This window comes from Acanthaster planci, linkage group LG05, assembly GCF_054643075.1.
Source record: "Acanthaster planci isolate LZ-2023a linkage group LG05, COTS_SCS, whole genome shotgun sequence".
Classification (NCBI taxonomy): domain Eukaryota; kingdom Metazoa; phylum Echinodermata; class Asteroidea; order Valvatida; family Acanthasteridae; genus Acanthaster; species Acanthaster planci.
Window position 1 is genome coordinate 8,455,342 of NC_141781.1, and position 19,344 is coordinate 8,474,685.

The window sequence follows — 19,344 nt, forward strand, 5'->3', positions numbered from 1 at the left end:
CCTCTGCTATCCAAAATTAAAGGAGCCCAGCAAACTGAGGCCTACTGTGGTACACAGCACCATGATGCTGTGACGACCAGGCCTCAGGCAGTGACACTGTAACCTACATGTACATGTACATTGTAGGTGGGTATGCAGTCATAAATTTGTTCTGTCTGGTCATGCTGGTTGATCTGTGAACCCCTGCAGGGGCTGTATTTTAAAATCTGTCTCCCGCCAAGTCCTCAAGGTGATTGACAGCTCTCCACAAAGGGAATGTCACTCGGCGTAAATTGTTCAAGATTGCTCATCCTGGGAATGTGAAAGGTTCAAGAGTGGTCATGAGTACCGGTAGCAGTCTGAAAACTTGACCCAAAAAAAATGAAAAATGTCAACTAAATGCAGATTTGACTCCACAGAATCCAGTTTGATTTGGATTCAGCATGGCAACTGTTGGCATGCTGAGTATACTATCGCACTTGCCCAGGCAAGCTGAGAATGAGAAGCAGAGAACGTGCCGTATGTGGGATTTAAGTGTCACCTTGTGGTTATGGTGTGGTCATGACTATGTACATGTACATGTGTGTGGTCATGACGTATGTACATGTACATATATGCTGCACAGATGTATACAAGCTACATGTATTTCAGGAACACGAGATCGCAGTAAAAAACAGCATTCGATCAGCACTTTGTTATACCCTGCTCATCACTGATCGTACTCCTGTTTCATATTGGCAATATGCAACTGAAATGCATACATGCAGGGTGTGGATGGACACCTTCCAATACACTAACACTTTGTAACAGGTGTTCCTTTGGCATTGATTTACACATGGGCATGATTTTACATGTAATTACTTGCCAAGTGTACATGTGTACGTGCACCCACCGTTTGATTTTGTCAGCTTCATCATCGCACCTACCAAATTTATGCACGTGTCCCATGCCAGACAGTGCAGTCCAGGTATGCTACGAGTAGGCACCAGCACCAGTACAGGTGTTTCCAACTGTTAAATTAAACCTTCAAAAATTTACCCCGCCAATGATCTGAATGTTCAGAGATGAAGTACAAAGAAGGAGGATGACTTAAAATCCCCCCAAAAAGTTGCCCCGCCATGAAAATTTGAAAAGGTTGGAGGGGATTAATGGGCATCACATGACCCAGGGCCATTGTTCATGGCACCGTGTAGCTTCATTTAAAAGCAGGCTTTTTAAAACTTTTGTGCTTCTTCTCCTTTTTGGTAATATAGAATAAATTTAAGTTATTGGGAAGTAAAAAAAAATCATCAAAATCTGCCCTTTTTTTCTCATCACAAAAAGCTGGGAGATGATTTGAGAGCCCATCCCCCCTGTCAAAATGTAAGGGGTGTAATATATCCCACATCCCTGGGATTTACATCCGTGATAGGATCTGTTAGCTTCTGTAAAGAAAGCATCTGAATTTCGGTCAGTTTCATTTAAACATTTTAAGGACCACATGCATGGTGGTAAAAAGGAGTTGAAATTGGTTTGCAACTCCACTTGACTACATATACACAAAAAGGTTTGTTGCTGTAAGCTGAGTTCTGTTCAAGAGGATACCCCAAACTGATTTTTTTTTGTTCCTAGAACTTTGACATTCCTGCCGGCTTCACTGTTCTAAAGATGTTTTCCTTTATTAACCAAACTGGGAATATGGCATTTTGTACATAATTCTGCTCTAAATACAAAGCGTTCACTGTAGAGATGGATGAAAAACCAGCCGTCTAACAATCTCTTCAATCAAGCGTTTCCATTGTAGGAGGGACATAAATCTACTGCAAGTAGGCACAGTTGAAGAGCCAATCTTCAGCACGCATGAACTGTATGCACAAAACTTGCTGCAGGTACATACCGGTATGTACGGTCCATGTATGTGAACAGTGTACTGGTACATGTATGTGAACCAGTTGTTTATCACCTGGCAAAACAACTTTTTTGAAGATTCCGTAACAGCACAAGTGTCCATATCCTTCACTCCCCCTCCCCCCCCATTTCCTGCTCCACACAGTGTCAGTGCTTAGATGCTGATATTTGCAAACAATGCAGTGGCATTTGGACGACCCCCGGGTCTTGCTCCTGCTTCAGTTGTCGGCGTGAATTGTCCTGCAGCAGCGTGTGATAGCTGACCTTTCTGATGGGGAGGGTTTCCACAGTGGATCTCATTGAGAAGCACTTCAACGGCATATATCCAGTGAACTAGAGATAATGGGGGAGAAGCGGATAACTCCTCACCAGAAAAGGTCAGAAATTGCTGGAGATGACTTGATGGAAGGATGGGGAAGTTGGGAGACCCTGATGTTTGCGTCGGGCATGCTATCGGTATATGAGACTCTGGGAGGAAACGGAAGGAGAAAATTTGGCAATTGGGTTGATGAATCAATGACCTGCATTTCAGCTTCATTAATTTGGTGACACAGTTTTGGTTAGGCTGCTTGATCTGACAGATGGCTTCCCAGTCTTGACCGTACACGTTACAGGTACAAATGTACATACTACATGCATGCATTAAACAAGGAATGCGGAATATAGTGTTTTCAGGTGAAACTGGGCAGATTGCTTTGAGAGGAGAAATACCCTATTCCCGAGAAAATTAGGTGTAATTTGTTTCCTCAGCGAGATTAGGGGATACTTGTGCCTATTGATCTATAATATCCTGGTCATTTGTAAAATTTCATCTTTGACATCTTTTAATTTGGCAAGTACATCAAAAACATGTACACGTACAATGAAATAGATGCTTTGTTCATGATGGGCAATTATACAATATGACCCTGCTGCTATCAACATGAATATTCAGTGTTATTCATAATTCATAAACAACACAAAGTTTCCCAAAATTTGAAAGTGCAAATGAAAGGTAAATGTAATTGTACATGTGTTTACACATAACCTTGCACTTTCATATTTTGAAGAACCTTTTTTTCATGAATTACATGTACAAATGGTAATAGAGTACCGAAGTGTGACGTCACTGTGAACCAGTGTTCACGCACTGGTTCTCGCGCTAATGCCTTTTACACACTAATTGTGCACGTGACATAGTCACTTTGGCACTCTATGAAGTTGGTTCAACACTGTGGTACTTGCTGTGACATGAACAATTTCAAAGCTCTCTACTTTACCATGGAGAATCCAATTTAGATCCAATTTAGTATTATAAGGTGAATGACATCTGCCTCGGAAATATTCCTTGAAAATTCTGTATTGATGAATGGACAGTGACATTTTTTATTGGGTTTTTAATAGTTATCTGTTGAAGTCCTGAGCAAGGGATTTATTCATTTTCAAAAAATGCACTTTCCTAAGTTCAGTTCATTTCTTGCCATTTTTTGCATTTTATCTGTGCCATCAGTGCAAACTGTAGGAAGTCACTATCAAAGCCAAAGGAACATGGATAATACAGTTCTTTTCTTCATGTACATGTACATGTATGTGGGAGTATATTTATGCTCTGTTGATATGGCAGTGTGCATGTTATATTTTTTAGTGTACATGTCCATAGTCGCGTACATGTACGCATCTGTTGAAAGATTCTTTTCTCAGGTCTATGTACATGTGCATGTAGCTGCAGGGTACCAGTACTTCCAAATACATGTACCGGTACATCTACAGTTTTTTATGTACATTTGAAGTTATAAAAAAGCCACCTTCAATTGCAAAGTGCATGCATACGTGTACATGCACATGTACCTACAGGTATTCCATTTGTGGCTATCTGTTCCCTTGTTGGTAAAACTTCATTGTTCAGTACATGTACATTGTACATGTACCGATACATGTATTTGTCATTTGACTTGACAAGTGACACGTCTTGGATCTAAATGAAGTGCGGACTTTGACTTGAGCCACTCCGATCTAGAGAACCATCACGGCAACTAGGCTTGCTGTGGTAATCTTGCATTCAGTAGCTGTCCTGTCAGGCACTTGAACCTTGTTTTCATCACACGATTGCAGCAACTGCTCCTCTTGTGATATTTTGGAGCCTCTTGTTCTGCAGAAGACTTTCACCAAGAGGCCTCCCAGTACCGTGTGTGTGGGCAGTGTGTAATGCACAGACGACTTCACCTTCTACTTGAAATGAGACTAAACAAGTCTGTGTTTATTTAGGCTGTTTGAGGCGGCTGTTTGTCTTGAAGATTTTTTAAATTTGCTTTTCTTCACAGGGCCATATTTGTCTGTCTCTTCCCTGCCATCTTTTGTTCTTTGTAATGTGTGACTCATGTATGTATGTCTAAGCAGTTTGTGCCTTTCCCAGTGTGTTTTTGAAACAAATATTGGCCAATATCCGCTGTCATTCAGGCTCATACACGAGACTCATCCATCACAACATCCTAAACCCCCAGTTTTGAAATAGGAGAGAGTTCATCGATACTTCTTGTTGGTCACAAGCAAATGCAAAATGCCTCTGCAGCATAGAAGTTGCACAAAGAATGTATCATTGTGCTGTATGTAGTTGAAACAGTTATTTATGCATACATTTTCATCCCAAGCCTGGCTGTAAAGGTATAATATCCAAAAGCACCATGGTTGGGCTGTGGACAGTGTGGGTTATCACATCAGACTCCTGACAGTGTGCTCAATCATTTCCCAACTAAAAAGAAATCACCCCTTCAACATGATGCCGGCCAGGGCCCATTATCCATTGAGTGCCTCAGCTGACGGTAGTTATGTACCAGAGTTTTTGGTTGAGGCTGACGACCAGCTTGATTCATTTTCAAGTTTTTGAATTTCTTTCTTATTTCCCTCTCTGTGTATTTCCAGCGAGACTGTGTTTTTCCTGCACCAGATATTCTACAAGGGATTGAGTGCAAGAATGGAACATTGGCCCAAATTAGTGCTCGGTAAAGTGGAGGGACATTTTAATATTTATTTATCAGCTAGCACTTTAAATTGAAATGCTGTTGATATGCCATGCAGTACTGCTAGAAAGCTTCTAGTTTAGCATTTCTTGTGGCTATCTGCCCTGTGCAGTATCTAGTGAGGGCGCTCTCTTAATTCCATGGCAACAGTAAGTAACTGCTGATGGATGACTCAATCTTACATGGACAACATGCTGGTGGTTAATTTTGCTTCACTGAGAATTGAAATTTGTCAAAATTATCCTTAATTATGTTCAGATGTGGAGAACTTAATTTGTTCCAAATGAATCAGTCCAATTCTACATTCAGTACATGTAGCGTACCTACCGTATAACACACCCCTCCCCAGAGTGCACTGAAAGACGTAGTTGTACACATGTATTTGCATTACTTTGGCTCAAAAGGTGTATTTGCAGACATTTTGTAGTACATGTACAATGTACATGGAGTCAAAGGAAAACTTGATGGAGTATATTTGACAACAGGATCTTGCTCTTTGGCTGCCATTTTATTTACCATATTCCAACAAAGCACTGGCTTTGGAAAATGCAATAATTCACCAGCACCAAAGGAGGAGGAAATTTGTTCTTACAGATCTTTAGCAGTATGTTTGTTCTGGGCTGTTTTCTTATGTAACCGCGGAGAAATTTATTAGAGCAAAAAATCATACAATTAATTATCCCGACCACGTACTTATTCCCTAATACATCACTGCTCTCCTTGACCAGGGGACCTGTTCGACATGCTGCTGCCCATGCTGTGCATCTACAACGAGTATGTGCGCAACCACCACTACAGCCTGCAGGTGTTGGCGGAGTGTAAGCAGAAGAACCCCATGTTCAACCAGCTGCTCAAGTGCTACGAGTCCAAGCCCATCTGTGAGGGCCGGTCACTGGAGACCTTTCTCACCTACCCCATGCATCAAGTATGATCATGGTGATATTGTTTCCTGGATATCAGTAGCAGATCCATAGGGGCTTGTACTAGGCCAAACTACCCCCTTCCCTTCTATTTTTCTGTTTTCCTTTTTTTTCCCTATTCTTCTTGTGCCCTCGACTGGTTATGTAAAGGATCCATGAAATGAATTTTTCTTAGAAGAACTTTTTGTGTATATTTTTAGACATTAAAAATTGGCCAGGCATTTCTGGACAGGTGAGGGCGCATTTGCTTTGATGTAAATCCAGGAAGACATGGTTCAGTTTTGCATGTTTTCATGTTCAAAGTGTGAACTCTAAATTTGCTATCAGAAAACATTTCTGTCGAAAGGTTGCTTGCTTGCTTATTGCCATATAGTTACACAACAGTAAATTGTCGAAGGAAATGAAATCTATGATAGCAGTGTTCAAAATATCTAGATATTTCTGTGCACAAATTGGTGCAACATTGAGATTCAGTTCCTTGGATGACATCATAGTTTTGCTTATGAATATGCAAATGTCATTAGCTTACAAACCAAAAAAGCTCCAAAATATGGGTTAAAATTGCAACACAAAATTTCAAATAAGGTTAATTGAAATCCAATGATGCAATTTCAAGGATTTTTGTAAAATATTTCTCTTTCAGGGTCCCTTTAATTCTTTTAAAATCTAGAAATTCTCACTAAAATGATTTATATTCTTGTTCACCTCCATTTTGAGCACTACTTCATTTCGTAAATTTTGGGCACCTCCTTGATTGTAACTGTTGGGTCTGTCATTGGATGTTAATTGTAATATTTCATTGGTCTTGGTGAGTAATATTTGCAATATATAACAATTACATGTACCATACTCATGATCGAGAGCCACACTCTCTGTGGTATACACTAATTCATCATCATGAGTCAGTCCCTATTTTTGACCATGGTGAGTATTTGTCTCATGAAGCAATGCTCATCTCTTAGGAAATTGAGGGTACTCTTCTTTGATCAATCACCGTACAGTGCATGTATTTAAAGTTCTGCTGTGCTGCTCACGCATGATAATTGTCGAATCCCATACATGTATTTAAACAGACAGATTGCAACCATTGGGGGGGTATTTTCTTTTCATTCTTTTCAAGAGTGTATAAAATGAATACCAGGAGGTGAAGGGTTTCAGCCTGTGTATGCTTTCCTAAACTCTGGAGGTTGGCGGGCCATCGATTGTCTTGGAAGGGGGGTAGGGTGTCAGAAGAAACAGTACATGCTGTGTTTGTGACAAGGATGGTCAAATTGTTACCAGTGTAGACCTTTTTCCAGTGATGTCAGGATCGTGCTGGACCTGTGATGTGTTGTGATGGTAATCTACCTATTCAAGATTAACTAGGGGAAGTCAAGCATGCAGCGTTCGCACATGCGCTTGGACGTGGTTGAAGCTGCCTGTGGGAATATATGCGATCACCGTTTCTAAGGCGGTCCACACGTTGTGGTATTGTTTACATTTAGTCACGTGGGTGAAAAGGTGTATTGCCATGGAATTCACATCCAAGGAATGAACCTCGATACCTGTAAGAATCTGTAGGAAAAGAGGCTCTCTGATTATTAATAGTCCTTAGTCTTCATTTGTTTCACAACCTGAGGACATACTGGTACATGTATAATGCAACCATGGCCATTTTCCAATACTCCATCTCAGGCTTCAACTGTTTGTTTTTATACTTCCTGACTTTGAGGTTATAAGCGCAATACTAAGTCTGATAGTGCCACAAAACATCAGGTACGATGCAAAAGAGCTCAATATTACAGTATTTCAATTCAAAAGTTAAACGCTTCAGGCCCTCGATCGAGGATTGGTTTCCTACACGAAGCCTGAGACGGAGACGAGGTTGAGTATTGGAAAACGGCCCATCTATCTCTGCAGTAGTTTGTACATGCATGCCTCTGGTAAAGGAAAAATGCCCAGCTTGTTATCGGTAGATGGTGTCTGTTGCTGTGAAAACAAAGAGAAGTCTTGGACAGACAATCAAAATCACCTCAAACTTGTCTCTGCCGTTTTGTTGGAAATTAAACCTAAGAAAATGAAATCGTCAGGTTCCTAACACCCAATTCCAAGTAAGGAATTGTGTGAGGACATTCGACCAAAGCCAACCTAACTTAAACCCCCTAATCCAATTTAACCCCCTTCTGACTTGTTTTCTTTCCATTTACTTCACCTGACCTGTACGAAGGTGCCAAGATATATCATTACCCTGCACGAGCTGCTGGCCCACACGCCGCATGATCACGTGGAGCGAAAGAGCCTGGAATATGCAAAGAACAAATTGGAGGAACTCTCCAGGGTAAGAGGCTTAGCAATCCAGGCCCTAAGGCCACACACAAAAATAAGTTTGTTTAGTGTCCAGGTCTGTTAAATGAATGAGGCGGGCCTTTTTCTTTTTCTTTTCAAGATGGCTGCCATTCTCTTGAAAATTTCCAACAACCAGTAGGGTTGTCACTCCTCAAGGACACAAATAAGAGATGTTTTAGGGAAGAGAATTGAACACACCGATGTGGTTTATACAGTTTTGTAGCATGACTTTTCAAGAATTCAAAAACACAGCCACCTTTACAGTGTTTGCATTTGGCAGCCGTCGCCAAGTGTTCGCTTGGCATGGCTATATGAATACATGTTGGGAGGTAGCATGCTTGTCCGCATGATGTGGAAAGTGACTGATCAAATTTCAAGTTACAAGTTCTGACTCCAAGTTTTCTATTTTTCCAATTGATTGGTTGACTGTTGGCAAATTAAGAGTTTCCCATCTGTAAATATTTCTTGTCTTGTGTACATTTGAAATGTTTTATACTTTTTGGCACTACATAATCAAACAGATCACAACTTTTTTGCGTTGTTCACATTGATGATGCTCACACTTAGTGACATTTTGTGGAATCCAAAAAATAAACTATGTTCGTGGTACAAATGAGTTTCACACAAAGTGAATGCACCAAGTTTGTATTGCCTTTTGTTTACACCTGAAGAATAGTTTGCTGTGGGCTTCTGGTTGAGACAAGCCTTCAATGTGGCTTTTGGTCTCAAGTTGATTTATAAAGTACTATGGTTCCGAGGGGTCAATATTATTCCATTAGAGTTATGAGTAACACCAGGAGCCAAGTTAAAGTTGCAACAAAGTGACATTGCAAAGTGAGGATGCTAACATCGCCAACCTCAAGTACAGGCAAATGTGCAACCAGATCCCGCAAACGGATTGGGACTTGAGGTTTTTTGTTTAGTTTTTCCATCGTCATGAATTGTTTGAGTTCCTGTCTATCCAGAGAAATTTCCCCAATAAACTGAATCATGCAATCAGGTTGGGCCACATAATGTTTTGTTGAGTTCAGATAAGTCAATTTTTCTTGACAAAACTTGAATTAGAATAAAAACGGATTGGTGTACCTCACCTTGCATCAATAAGTATGGGACTCTGTTTGCTTTTATATACAGAAACGTTTCACATCATTTTGCAATTTTCCTACTCCCAGAGATTGCCAAGAGCTCCTTGCTCATAAAATCTCCTAGAGAATCGAAAAAAATTCCTCAGTGGTTGGCACGGAGAGCCTTGCCCGTCACCTGGCAATTTCCGGGCCAAGTGTAATATTTGAAATGCCTCGCAGGTGGCTTATCACTGCCGGCTGTCAGACTCTGACGGGACAGATTGCAGGGGAAGAAGGACCGGGAACTGGAGACCGCCTGGAGGGAGAGGGGGAGGGGGAGGCAATAGGACTGAGTGGTAGATGTGGGCAACAGAGGTGGGAGGGAGAAGATATGACTCCAATTACAGCACAAGTCCCTTGATAATTGAGGCAAAATAATAACAGTAGAGACCGAGAGGGAACATTCGATCGAAGCAGATGAGGTGGATTGAGGGTGGCACAGTTATTTGAGCTCTTGTAAGGAATGAATGTGTGTCACTACAGAATTTGGGCTAAAGAATCAGACAAGTTGTCCAGGTATTTATGAGTGGAGATAGGAGAGATAAAGACTGGCTTCTGGTCTTTGCAATGTTTAGTGCAGTATGTTTCAGCACCATTTGTGTAAGAGCTTACTGTAGAGACAGATCAGGTGCAAGTTAAGTGCCCCAGTTACTGTAGTTTTATCACTAAGCTACCCTACATGGTGTCATCAATAAATAGGCCACTGTACTTGCAGAAAGTTTCTGTTTGTCTTTGGTCAATAGAGTCTGCAGCGTGGATCAGGTGTATTGTTTGTTGATCCATCCAGGTTATCATCATAGTGCTTTTTTTTTCTCTCTGTCTCCTTAAGGTTATGCATGATGAGGTGTCAGAGACTGAGAGCATCCGCAAGAATCTCTCCATAGAGCGGATGATCGTGGAAGGTTGCGAGATACTGCTGGATGTACAGCAGATGTTCGTCAGGCAAGGTACATGTAGATTTGAACTCCTTCCTTTTGCCTGGTGACATTTTGTAAGGTGGTTAAAAACATCCTAGTATTTACTAATTGCCATAAATTGCACAGGCGAGAAACATTCAGTATGGAAAAATGGAAAGATATGTGCAAAACGAATGTGTAACTGAAAGTGGGTTTGAAGGTGATGATTTGACTATCATATTTTGGGCAAAATCAGAAAAGCGATCAAAACCCACAGTTGAAATAAATGTACAGGTTTTAACATACAGCACACGTACATTGTGGTCTTGTTCCTTTGAAGGAACACTGACGCAGGTGATGCAGGAGAGGACCAGGGTCAGCCGTACCAGACTAGGGTCACTGGGGGCAAAGGTGGAGACCCGTAAGGAAGGGGTGAGGCAGTGTTTCCTCTTCACCAAGCACCTGCTCATTACCACTAGAACATCCGGAGGAAAGCTGCATCTGGCCAAGGTGAGCAACAGGAACCGTGTTGTTTCTATGTAATTTGTACAGAGAGGTATAGTGGTCCACCGGAGGGGGGGACTATAGCGGCTTGAACCCCCTTCCCCAAGAGTTTTTCTTTTTGAAAAGCAGAGATATAGTATACATCTTAAACTACTACCTATGATTTAGCAGTAAATCGCAGTCCCTTGTGGCACAATGGGGGAGGAGGGCTTGCGCACATGAGCTGCTTTGGGGGCCTGAACCTCCCCTCCTCCCCCACAACCAGTCCTGGGTTCAACCATAGAGGAAGGACACAGGAGGAGTTTGAACTGCCCGGGTTGTAACATCTGGCCAATTACTGCCTTCTGGCATGCCTTGTACAGTATGTCCATAGCCAGAGTGCAGTGAACGCTTGCTACGCACCATCTGTTTCATAACCACGAAACCACTTTGTACCCAATGATCACCGCCGCAGTTTGTCACTGGTAACCTACGTGTACATCCTTAACACTTTGTGCACCGAGGTATAGGAAATTGAATGTTCATGCATTTGTTGGTGCTTGGTATGATCTCATGACAACATCAGATTTAATGTTTGCGCAGTTGCTTGCATTACGCTGTGTGCCCTAAATCTATATGTGCAGTCGTTGCCCTTAATGAGCTCCTCTGGAGTTATTTTGGGAATAAATAGCCTGGTTGTTTACAAGATTTTGTGTTTTGTTTGAATCATTTTTATTATGTCATTTGCACAAAAGTGTATTTATGAGATTTCATGATGTGATGAAATAGCACATTTGTTACTTATGAACTTGGCTTTCCAGTAAAAATCTACATTTTTTTGGCCAGTCTTAGCCAATTTCGTACCAAGTCTTTGAACACTGATGTATTGGAGGGAGGAGAATAAAATTACAAACTTTGCATGGATAATGGAACAGTGTATCAAAATTAAAAAGTTTATTTACGATGGCAAAAGTTGGTCTAATATCAGAGATTTTCTCAGGCTGTCTATTTCCTGGTCAGGTCAATAATTTGTATTTAATTTCATGTAAAAAACTACAAGTATTGCTAGGATATTAGTGGCCACGCTTGTCCGGTTAAGTAGCAGGCAGTAATCAGGCATTATTGCAATGTTTTCTCTTAATCGTCTGACCCGGCGGTGACCACTTTGAAGTGCCAGAGTTGCAACTCCTGTGTCCTTCCTCTATGGTGCAACACTGGAGAGGCAGACATTTATTTGTGAATTGTCAGCACAAATTGAGCTAAAAAGTCAGACTTGTAATAGATACTTTCCTCACTGCATAATGCAGAGTAAATGCTTTCCAGTCCATGTACTAGAGAGGGGTACTGGAATTACATGCATCGATTGTAATAGTAGTGTTTGAGAAAATGGCAATTAAATTCCAAGCTCAGTCAGTTCAATACAGTGGGATGTTAGAGCAAAGATAACTGGTCAAAGTACTTGTAGAGAGTTGGAGTTGAGCAGTGTCAAGTCAATGCAGTTTTCCTGATGCTGTCTTACTTAATGTCAGGTCATATTGTGGATACATTTTGTTATTGTTTCATCTCTTTGCAGTCAGGTTTTGGTTCGAGATTTTTTTGTAAAGGCAGTTTTCTGTTTGACAAAATTGTGCCACGTCCTGGCTTGCATTTGGCAATGTACAGGCCTGGATTTTTTCGTTGACTCCACCCTAACTGAATTTCAGTACGTGCCCAACGTGATCATGTAATATTGAAATCAGATGTGGTGTGCCAGCCGTTGCCATGGATTTGTGCCACTCCGTCACTTAGTTGCCTAGCAATCTTGAGGCAGCCTGGAAAATCCATTTTTTCCCCAGAATTTCTTGGGGGGGGCTCACAAATCGAGTAAAGCAAAAGTCTAGTTAAGCTTGAAGAAAACCTCATGTTTATTGAGGAAAAATTGGTGTCTGTATATCCATTGTTATCTGTGCTGATTGCACCAACATAAAACAAATTTGGTTATAAAATTACATCGATATGATTCTCAACTTAACTAATAAAGGACAGGTTAATTTTGATAACTTTCCACATTTTTTTCCTTTTTATCCTCCTTCAAAAATAGCTTTAAAACTCTCACTTATAGTTTCTTTTATTTTATGGACTAGACCAAGGAAGAACAATGTTGTAAATGCAACCATCCGGGGGTTGGAAAACAATGTTGAAATTGTACAATTGAGAACTATTTGGGAATAATTCCTCACCATTATTTCTCTTTTTTACATGATAAAAACAGTTGTGCATAACCAGCAAAATGAAACCTGGACAGAACAGGAACAGGCTTCATTAAAATCCAACTGATTTCAATGATTAGTTTTGCTCCTCTTTAAAAGTTTCATGATTTAAAGTTTAAAAATTTGTAAACTGTATATACATATAAATCGTGGAAGAGTTGCCAAGAGTCCAACAGCCAGGGAAGCCCGCTCAGACTTTTATGAGTGGATTTTTTTTCTGCAGCTTAGAAATAAGGACAAACAACCCCTAAATGAGAATAGTCACTCGTACCTTAAAGGCAAAGTCTGTGTGCCTTGGCCCAGCAAACTATGAATTTTTCCAGTAGTGGAATTACCTTTTCATCCAGGGACTCCTCAGATTCCAGAGGTCTTTTCTTAATCTGGTCTTTTGGGCATGCTGTCGATTTAAAGGGTACATGTACTGTACCTGCAATGAATTTGTTTTAAACAAACCTTTCAATTTACCTTTTTGTCTCAGATAAATTTTAAACTTTTATTTCACCATTTCAAAGGGTACGTTTCTGTTATGTCTTTTTTTTTTTATGCCAATGAGTATTTCCATATTCATGAGCAAACTGTGATGTCATCCCAAGAAGAAAACCTTGATTATTGCCTTGGATTGTACACTGAAAAGTACAGCATTTTTGTAGATTTTGCTGGATCAGATGTTCTCTTCTTTGCTTATTTAATAAGCAAAATGGTTTTGGCCTATATCAACATTTGGTCCCAGGGCCTGAGATCAAGCCAATGCCAGTTATATACAAAAGCCATATTTTCAGAAATAACCTTGAGGGAGAAAAAGAAGACTACTGTCTGTTGTATGACCCCATCAAGCAGATAGTGTCAAGAAGTGGAGATGCATTACTCCCATTGAGTGTAACACATACAATCCTCAGAAAGGTCTTAGAAATCTCATCTAAAGACAAGTGACATTTCATGTAATATGATTATTCTTAACATATGTTAATTGCAAGTAGATTTACCGGGTATATAGTTTACAATTGTACTTAATGTGACGTAAAGACCTCAAAGTGCACAATAGAAACACATTTTCACAATTTTTGCTGAGAAACTTTTACGATCTCTGAACATCCGGCCTCTTAGTTAAGAATACCTCAAGTTGGCAAAAAAAGGGTTTCGTATTTTGAACAAAAAAATGATACTTTAAGTTTGCTTTTTCTTTTGTCTTGTGTTGATTGGACAGGTCGGAGGAAAAATCCCTCTGATTGACACGGCCATCGTGGAGGATTTTGACCCATTTGATGATGAGTGTAAGTGGAATTGTTGTCAAGATGCCAAGAATGGGAAAATGAACTTTCTGGAAGGTTTGAGTGGAGAAACACAAGCCAATTTTAGGTGGATGTTGAAAAGAAATATTTGACTTTTACCGGTGGCTTCAGCTAAAATTAAAGAAACACCTGTTTATCACATACATTTGATTATGCTTATCAATTTGTTCATTGGTTGTTTGTGTAATTAATCGATCTATCTCGTTTTGTGTAATTTTTTTTTATATCTAATCTTCAAGGTGTTAATTTACTCTTATTGAAGCACTTACAAAGGAAAATCTGCAGTTTTTGTTCTACGTGTATGCGCCCATCCACCTATTCTTTACCATTTGTGACGCTTTTGTTTACAGTTAAATTGTATAATGTTAAATACTATATGCACACAATTTTTCTGATGGCATGGTGACGTTTTTGCACGGAGGAAATCTGAAGTAGTTGACCTCAAAGATTGCTTCTCTACCTGTTGGTCTCTGCATGCACACAGCCAACCAACCCAACCAGTCAGACTACGACAATCTGGACTTTAAGCTGATTGTGGATTCCAAGAGTGGACCTCCGTTAGTCGTCACCTTGGTGGCGCCGTCCCATCAAGACAAGGCGGCATGGACAAGTGACATCAGTCAGGTACTTGCTTCTCTCATCTCTCTATACGTATTACTCAGCTGTGACGTATGTTATGGTTTTTTTTTTACTTTACGTTTTGTAGCTCTGGTGAAGTAGTTTATGCCTGACCTGTGCATTACTTTCCCCATTGGTCTCTCCAAAATCATTACATGACTTAATAGAGGTTTTTTAACTTGGATACTTCCTTACTTTGTGTTTTGAAAGAATTCCATGCATTTTAACTGACCAGTAAATAACATCATTTGCATGGCAACTGCAAATTCTAATGTAAAATGTTGCAATAGGCTTTCCTGCCAGTACATGTATTTTGTAAAAAGTGACTCTCTGCAGTACAGTCTCATTTGATTATAGAAACAACCAGACTGTGATTATATTTTGATTTCTTTCGGACATTCTTTAAATCTGTCAGTAGCTCATGAAGACAGATTTGCCTGGACACACCCACATTATAGATTTAGCATTTACTCTCAGAGGTTTCGGTCTCTCAATTGTTTTTCTCCTTGCCCTTCAGTGCATTGATAACTTACATTACAATGGTTTGTTGGATCCATCATTGGAAGAGAGCAGCTCCTCTATTCATCTGCCGCAGTGCATCAAGTAAGTTGGGTCTGTCTTATCATTCTGTCAATTTTCAAGGCCAATTTGTTCTTGTCAGGATGCTAGATGGCTTTGGATCTCCTTTAGAGAATAGACAGTAATGGCTTGTTACAACTTACAAATGTATGTGTCACATATAAAATTGGCCTCAGGTTCATGGGTCATCCATTTTGAATCAAAAGGGAGTTGAGCTGAATAAATTTCTGAAACAGTTCCCAGTAATATATGTGGAAATAGGGGTAAATTATAGAGTACCATCTTTGTGCTCCAGTGGGTGATTCCATATTATGCATAAAAAGTCAGGTCACGCGTATTTTCCATGTTAACAAAAAAAAAAACATTGTAGCACACAGTCATCAGGCTTCTCCCATTTCATAATGTTCAATGATTGAAGTAGAGTGGGGAGGCATGATGCAAAATGGCCGACTTTTAAATAAAGCCTGTTGCCCCAAATTATCTTCTAAAGAACCAAATCACCACTCGCGTTGCCTCCGAATCTTAATAGGGGGAGCATAGAAAGCCATGTAAAATGTTTGATTTCTCATTATTAGCTCTTGTCAAAAACTGTGGGAGGAATTACTGTTTGTATGTCTTTGTCTTTTGGATGATGTTCAGACCCAAATGTTGCTCCACTAAGCATGGGATTGGGAGGGTGAGCTTTTTAAAACTTCAACATGGGAACTTGTCACTTGCCAGCAGAATAGGGAAAAAAAGTCAAGCTAATATTGCATTATATGCAGTATCAAACCATAAAGGAAATGTACATTCAGCAAAGATAATGGTACCCTTGCATATATAAATTCTTTTTAAAAAAAAAGAAATGTTCTTGGGAATGGTAAGATAACATTTGTGATAAGAAATGCGATTTATTTGGTCAGCATTTGATAGTTTTAGAGCAGGTTTTGACAAATATCAAACACAAACAAGATTTATGGCTATCTGTATGCAAAATGGCCTTACTTTTTGAATGTTGACTGCAAGAAGACACGTCAACCTTATTTAAACTGACATAATAAATGTGGCAGCAGATGTCAGCATGCCCACCAAAAAAAAATAACCCTAAGAGAAGTATGCACTTGATTTCTAAGCTTGAGGTTGAAATTCAATTTCAATTTTGATTGATTTCCTTTGTGCTGGCTAATAAATGATTGCATTTTACATCGCAGAAGAAGACACAGTTTGCAGGAGGAGTAGTGTTTGTAGCCAGATATGACAGGAACAACTTTTTAAAAAGCCCAAAAGAGAGGGAAGCAGACATTGCATTTTAAGGCTTGTTTTCACAAAATAATAATGGTGAGCTGTTTATCAGGTGTACCCAATGATTTGAAATTGAAAAGAGCTTTCAACAAATCATCCCACAAACCAGCCCAATTTAATCCGATGATTTTTTCCCTTTGTTTTCATGCAATAAAATAGTAGAGGCCGCCACAATTCACAAAGCAGCCCATGCTCTGCCGGGTGCCCCAGGTACACATACACAATTTTCTATTGGACTCTTCAGGTTTCTTGGTTTTGTGTTGGCTTTCTTTTTTTCCTTTTTTTTTTCCAGTTTGCATGGGTCATTGGATCACAGTTAAAAGCATGCCCTGCATATTGTGATCCAAACTTTTTGCCAGCTCTTTAGTATCTGGTGTACACATCAAAGAAACCTTTGTGGTAATGGGTTTTTTCCACCATGATTTTAAGTGAACAAAATGACAAAGGTTTGTTGCCTGGAAGTGAAAAGGTTTGTGACTTTTGGGTTATGGTTTATTGCACCATGCAGAGCAAAGACTTTTAATGAAAAGTGAAATCATCCAGACAGTGGGAATGAGGAACATTTTCCTTTGTAGACAAGACTCAAATGGGCATGTCTGCAACCCCATCCCTTTTTACAAATAATGAAATCCTTTTTCCAATCTGAACATACTTTTGACACTGGTATGGACACATACTGTACTAGATGCATGTTCTCTTGAGGTGACTTGCTAAAAACTCAAGGGTTTGCTTCATCATAAGGATTATAGTACTTTCCTGTGCGTGTGTCTTTAGGCTAGTATTGCAGTTGAGTACTCTTTAGTGAGTGTGTATACAAATACTCATACATGTGACAGTGAGTGCCAAGTGGTGTATATTTTGATAAGAAGGGTTCAAGTGCAAGAAAAGTATTACCGGTACACCAACTGAGCACCATTTCATTTAAGTACTAGAGTGCTTTAAGCATAGCTGAGTACATTTGAATGAGTATGAGTTGCAAAATGGTTACTCATAGTGAGTGTAAAAAATGAGTACCAACACTGCAACACTGCTTGATTCTGGCTTTCTGGAAATCTTGGTGCATTGTTTCTTTATGCATTACGCTGCTTTTTTTGAAAATGCCCTTTGGAATATGAGACAGCCAAATTGCTCAAAAGAATTGGTTCTTTATGTTTTCATAGAAATGTAGCTAAAAGTATCCCTGCACTCGCTCAGTATGGGGCCTGCGTGGTCTGTGAAAACGTCTCCAAACATAAATCATGAGTTGAAGAATATGATACGTGCTACAATTTTGCATGTTTTCGTTGTAGTTTTGCGAGACTTTTTTCAACTATTTTCTTCTCTACTGTTGCAGAATACAATCCAAGAAATTAAACTTTTACAACCAAATGTAAAGAAAAGTCTTCTGTTTTTAGTCTTTACACAGATGTTTTAAACATAATGCTTCTTGCATAAAACCCAAATAAATTTGAAACTGAATCTGTTTTCATTGTAGAATTCTCAGCAAGCCACAAATATGCACATTTGTTCCTTTGATTCATATTCACAGAGTTGGGCATAAATATTACATTTGCAGTTTTGTATACACCATGGTAACGTATCAAATCAGAGGGTTGTGTAATATGGGTGCACTCTATCCTGCTTGGCTCAACATGAGTAATTGTCTTTCTGTCTTCGGACTGTCAACGGTGGGCTTCCATTAGGCCAGAAAGCTTTCCTTGGGATTCTAGCTGTTCACGTTATACCTGGGAGTTTCTCTCCGTTGCATGTACTTACATTCTAAAGCTTGGCAGAAAGGAAAGTGGATACTTCCAGAAGATAGAGGTCCACATTTTTTGTGTGTCCCTGTCACATCTGACATATGATTTTTAAGTTCATAACACATTTTTTAATTTCCAAGAGTGATGAATTAATGCAAAGTACCTGCCAAACAAGTAGTAATAGATTAATATCAATTCCAGTGATATTTCCCATGTCAAATAACAAAGGTCAAATGTATCTGGGAAACGAAAAATGTCATACTTTTGGACCCCTAATTTTCTGGAATTACCCAAATTAGCAATTACTATTGACCAGATGTACTATTCACGCTCCTTGAGAAAAATGGTGAAGGTTGAAATTGAGCGATGGGTGATTAAAATTGTAAAGCTTTGAACATTTGTGCTGACGTCCAGCTGGTATGTTTCCTAAAAGATGCTATTTTTCCCTTTACTTTTGTTGGTGATTAGTTTGCCATATATTTTTATCTTTCTGGAATATGAGCTATCTCACCTTTCTTATTCCTTTTCCTTGAAGTTCCATTGGACTGCTTCCATTTCTTGCATTTGGTTCAGCTCCAAAACTAATAAGACCTGCCCAAATTTCAGAATATCAGCAGTCTTCTCCGACTTGTAATCTTTAAACTTGCTTTGGAAGGATTGATAAGAGACCTTGTCAAAAATCCAGTTTATTTCTTGGTATCTTTGGTATCTTTGGAAGTGGAAGCAATCATACACAGCTTTTTTCCATTAAGATCATCCTGAACAAGTTGAAATAATCAAGCATGTAAAGGCAGCACCCAAAACTTTCAACTTAGCAGCCAGACTGTCAAAGCTTGGTGGCTACATTAGCCGCCAGGCTACTTCTGTAGGTTGGAGACGACTGATTGGTATTTCGTTGCTACATGTAAAGAAGACAACATCTCAACTGGCTATGCAGAGGTCACTAACTGGTCACAGACCTCTTTGTCATTTTTGTATA

At 39.6% G+C, this 19,344-nt stretch overlaps 1 protein-coding gene across 3 annotated transcripts in view; it reads left to right on the forward strand.

Moving 5' to 3' along the window:
* The window catches only part of LOC110987341 (ras-specific guanine nucleotide-releasing factor 2-like), an 83,129-nt gene that overhangs the window by 47,262 nt on the left and 16,523 nt on the right, over positions 1–19,344 (forward strand). For 2 of the 3 annotated variants that reach the window (XM_022250005.2, XM_022250012.2), the window contains exons 7-15: positions 4,765–4,844; positions 5,591–5,787; positions 7,989–8,099; positions 10,061–10,178; positions 10,468–10,637; positions 14,064–14,130; positions 14,633–14,772; positions 15,284–15,369; positions 16,786–16,836. In XM_022250005.2, the coding sequence (XP_022105697.2) occupies positions 4,765–4,844; positions 5,591–5,787; positions 7,989–8,099; positions 10,061–10,178; positions 10,468–10,637; positions 14,064–14,130; positions 14,633–14,772; positions 15,284–15,369; positions 16,786–16,836 (1,020 nt within the window). The remainder of the gene's footprint in view (positions 1–4,764; positions 4,845–5,590; positions 5,788–7,988; positions 8,100–10,060; positions 10,179–10,467; positions 10,638–14,063; positions 14,131–14,632; positions 14,773–15,283; positions 15,370–16,785; positions 16,837–19,344) is intronic. The other variant, XM_022250021.2, reaches the window with a different exon arrangement.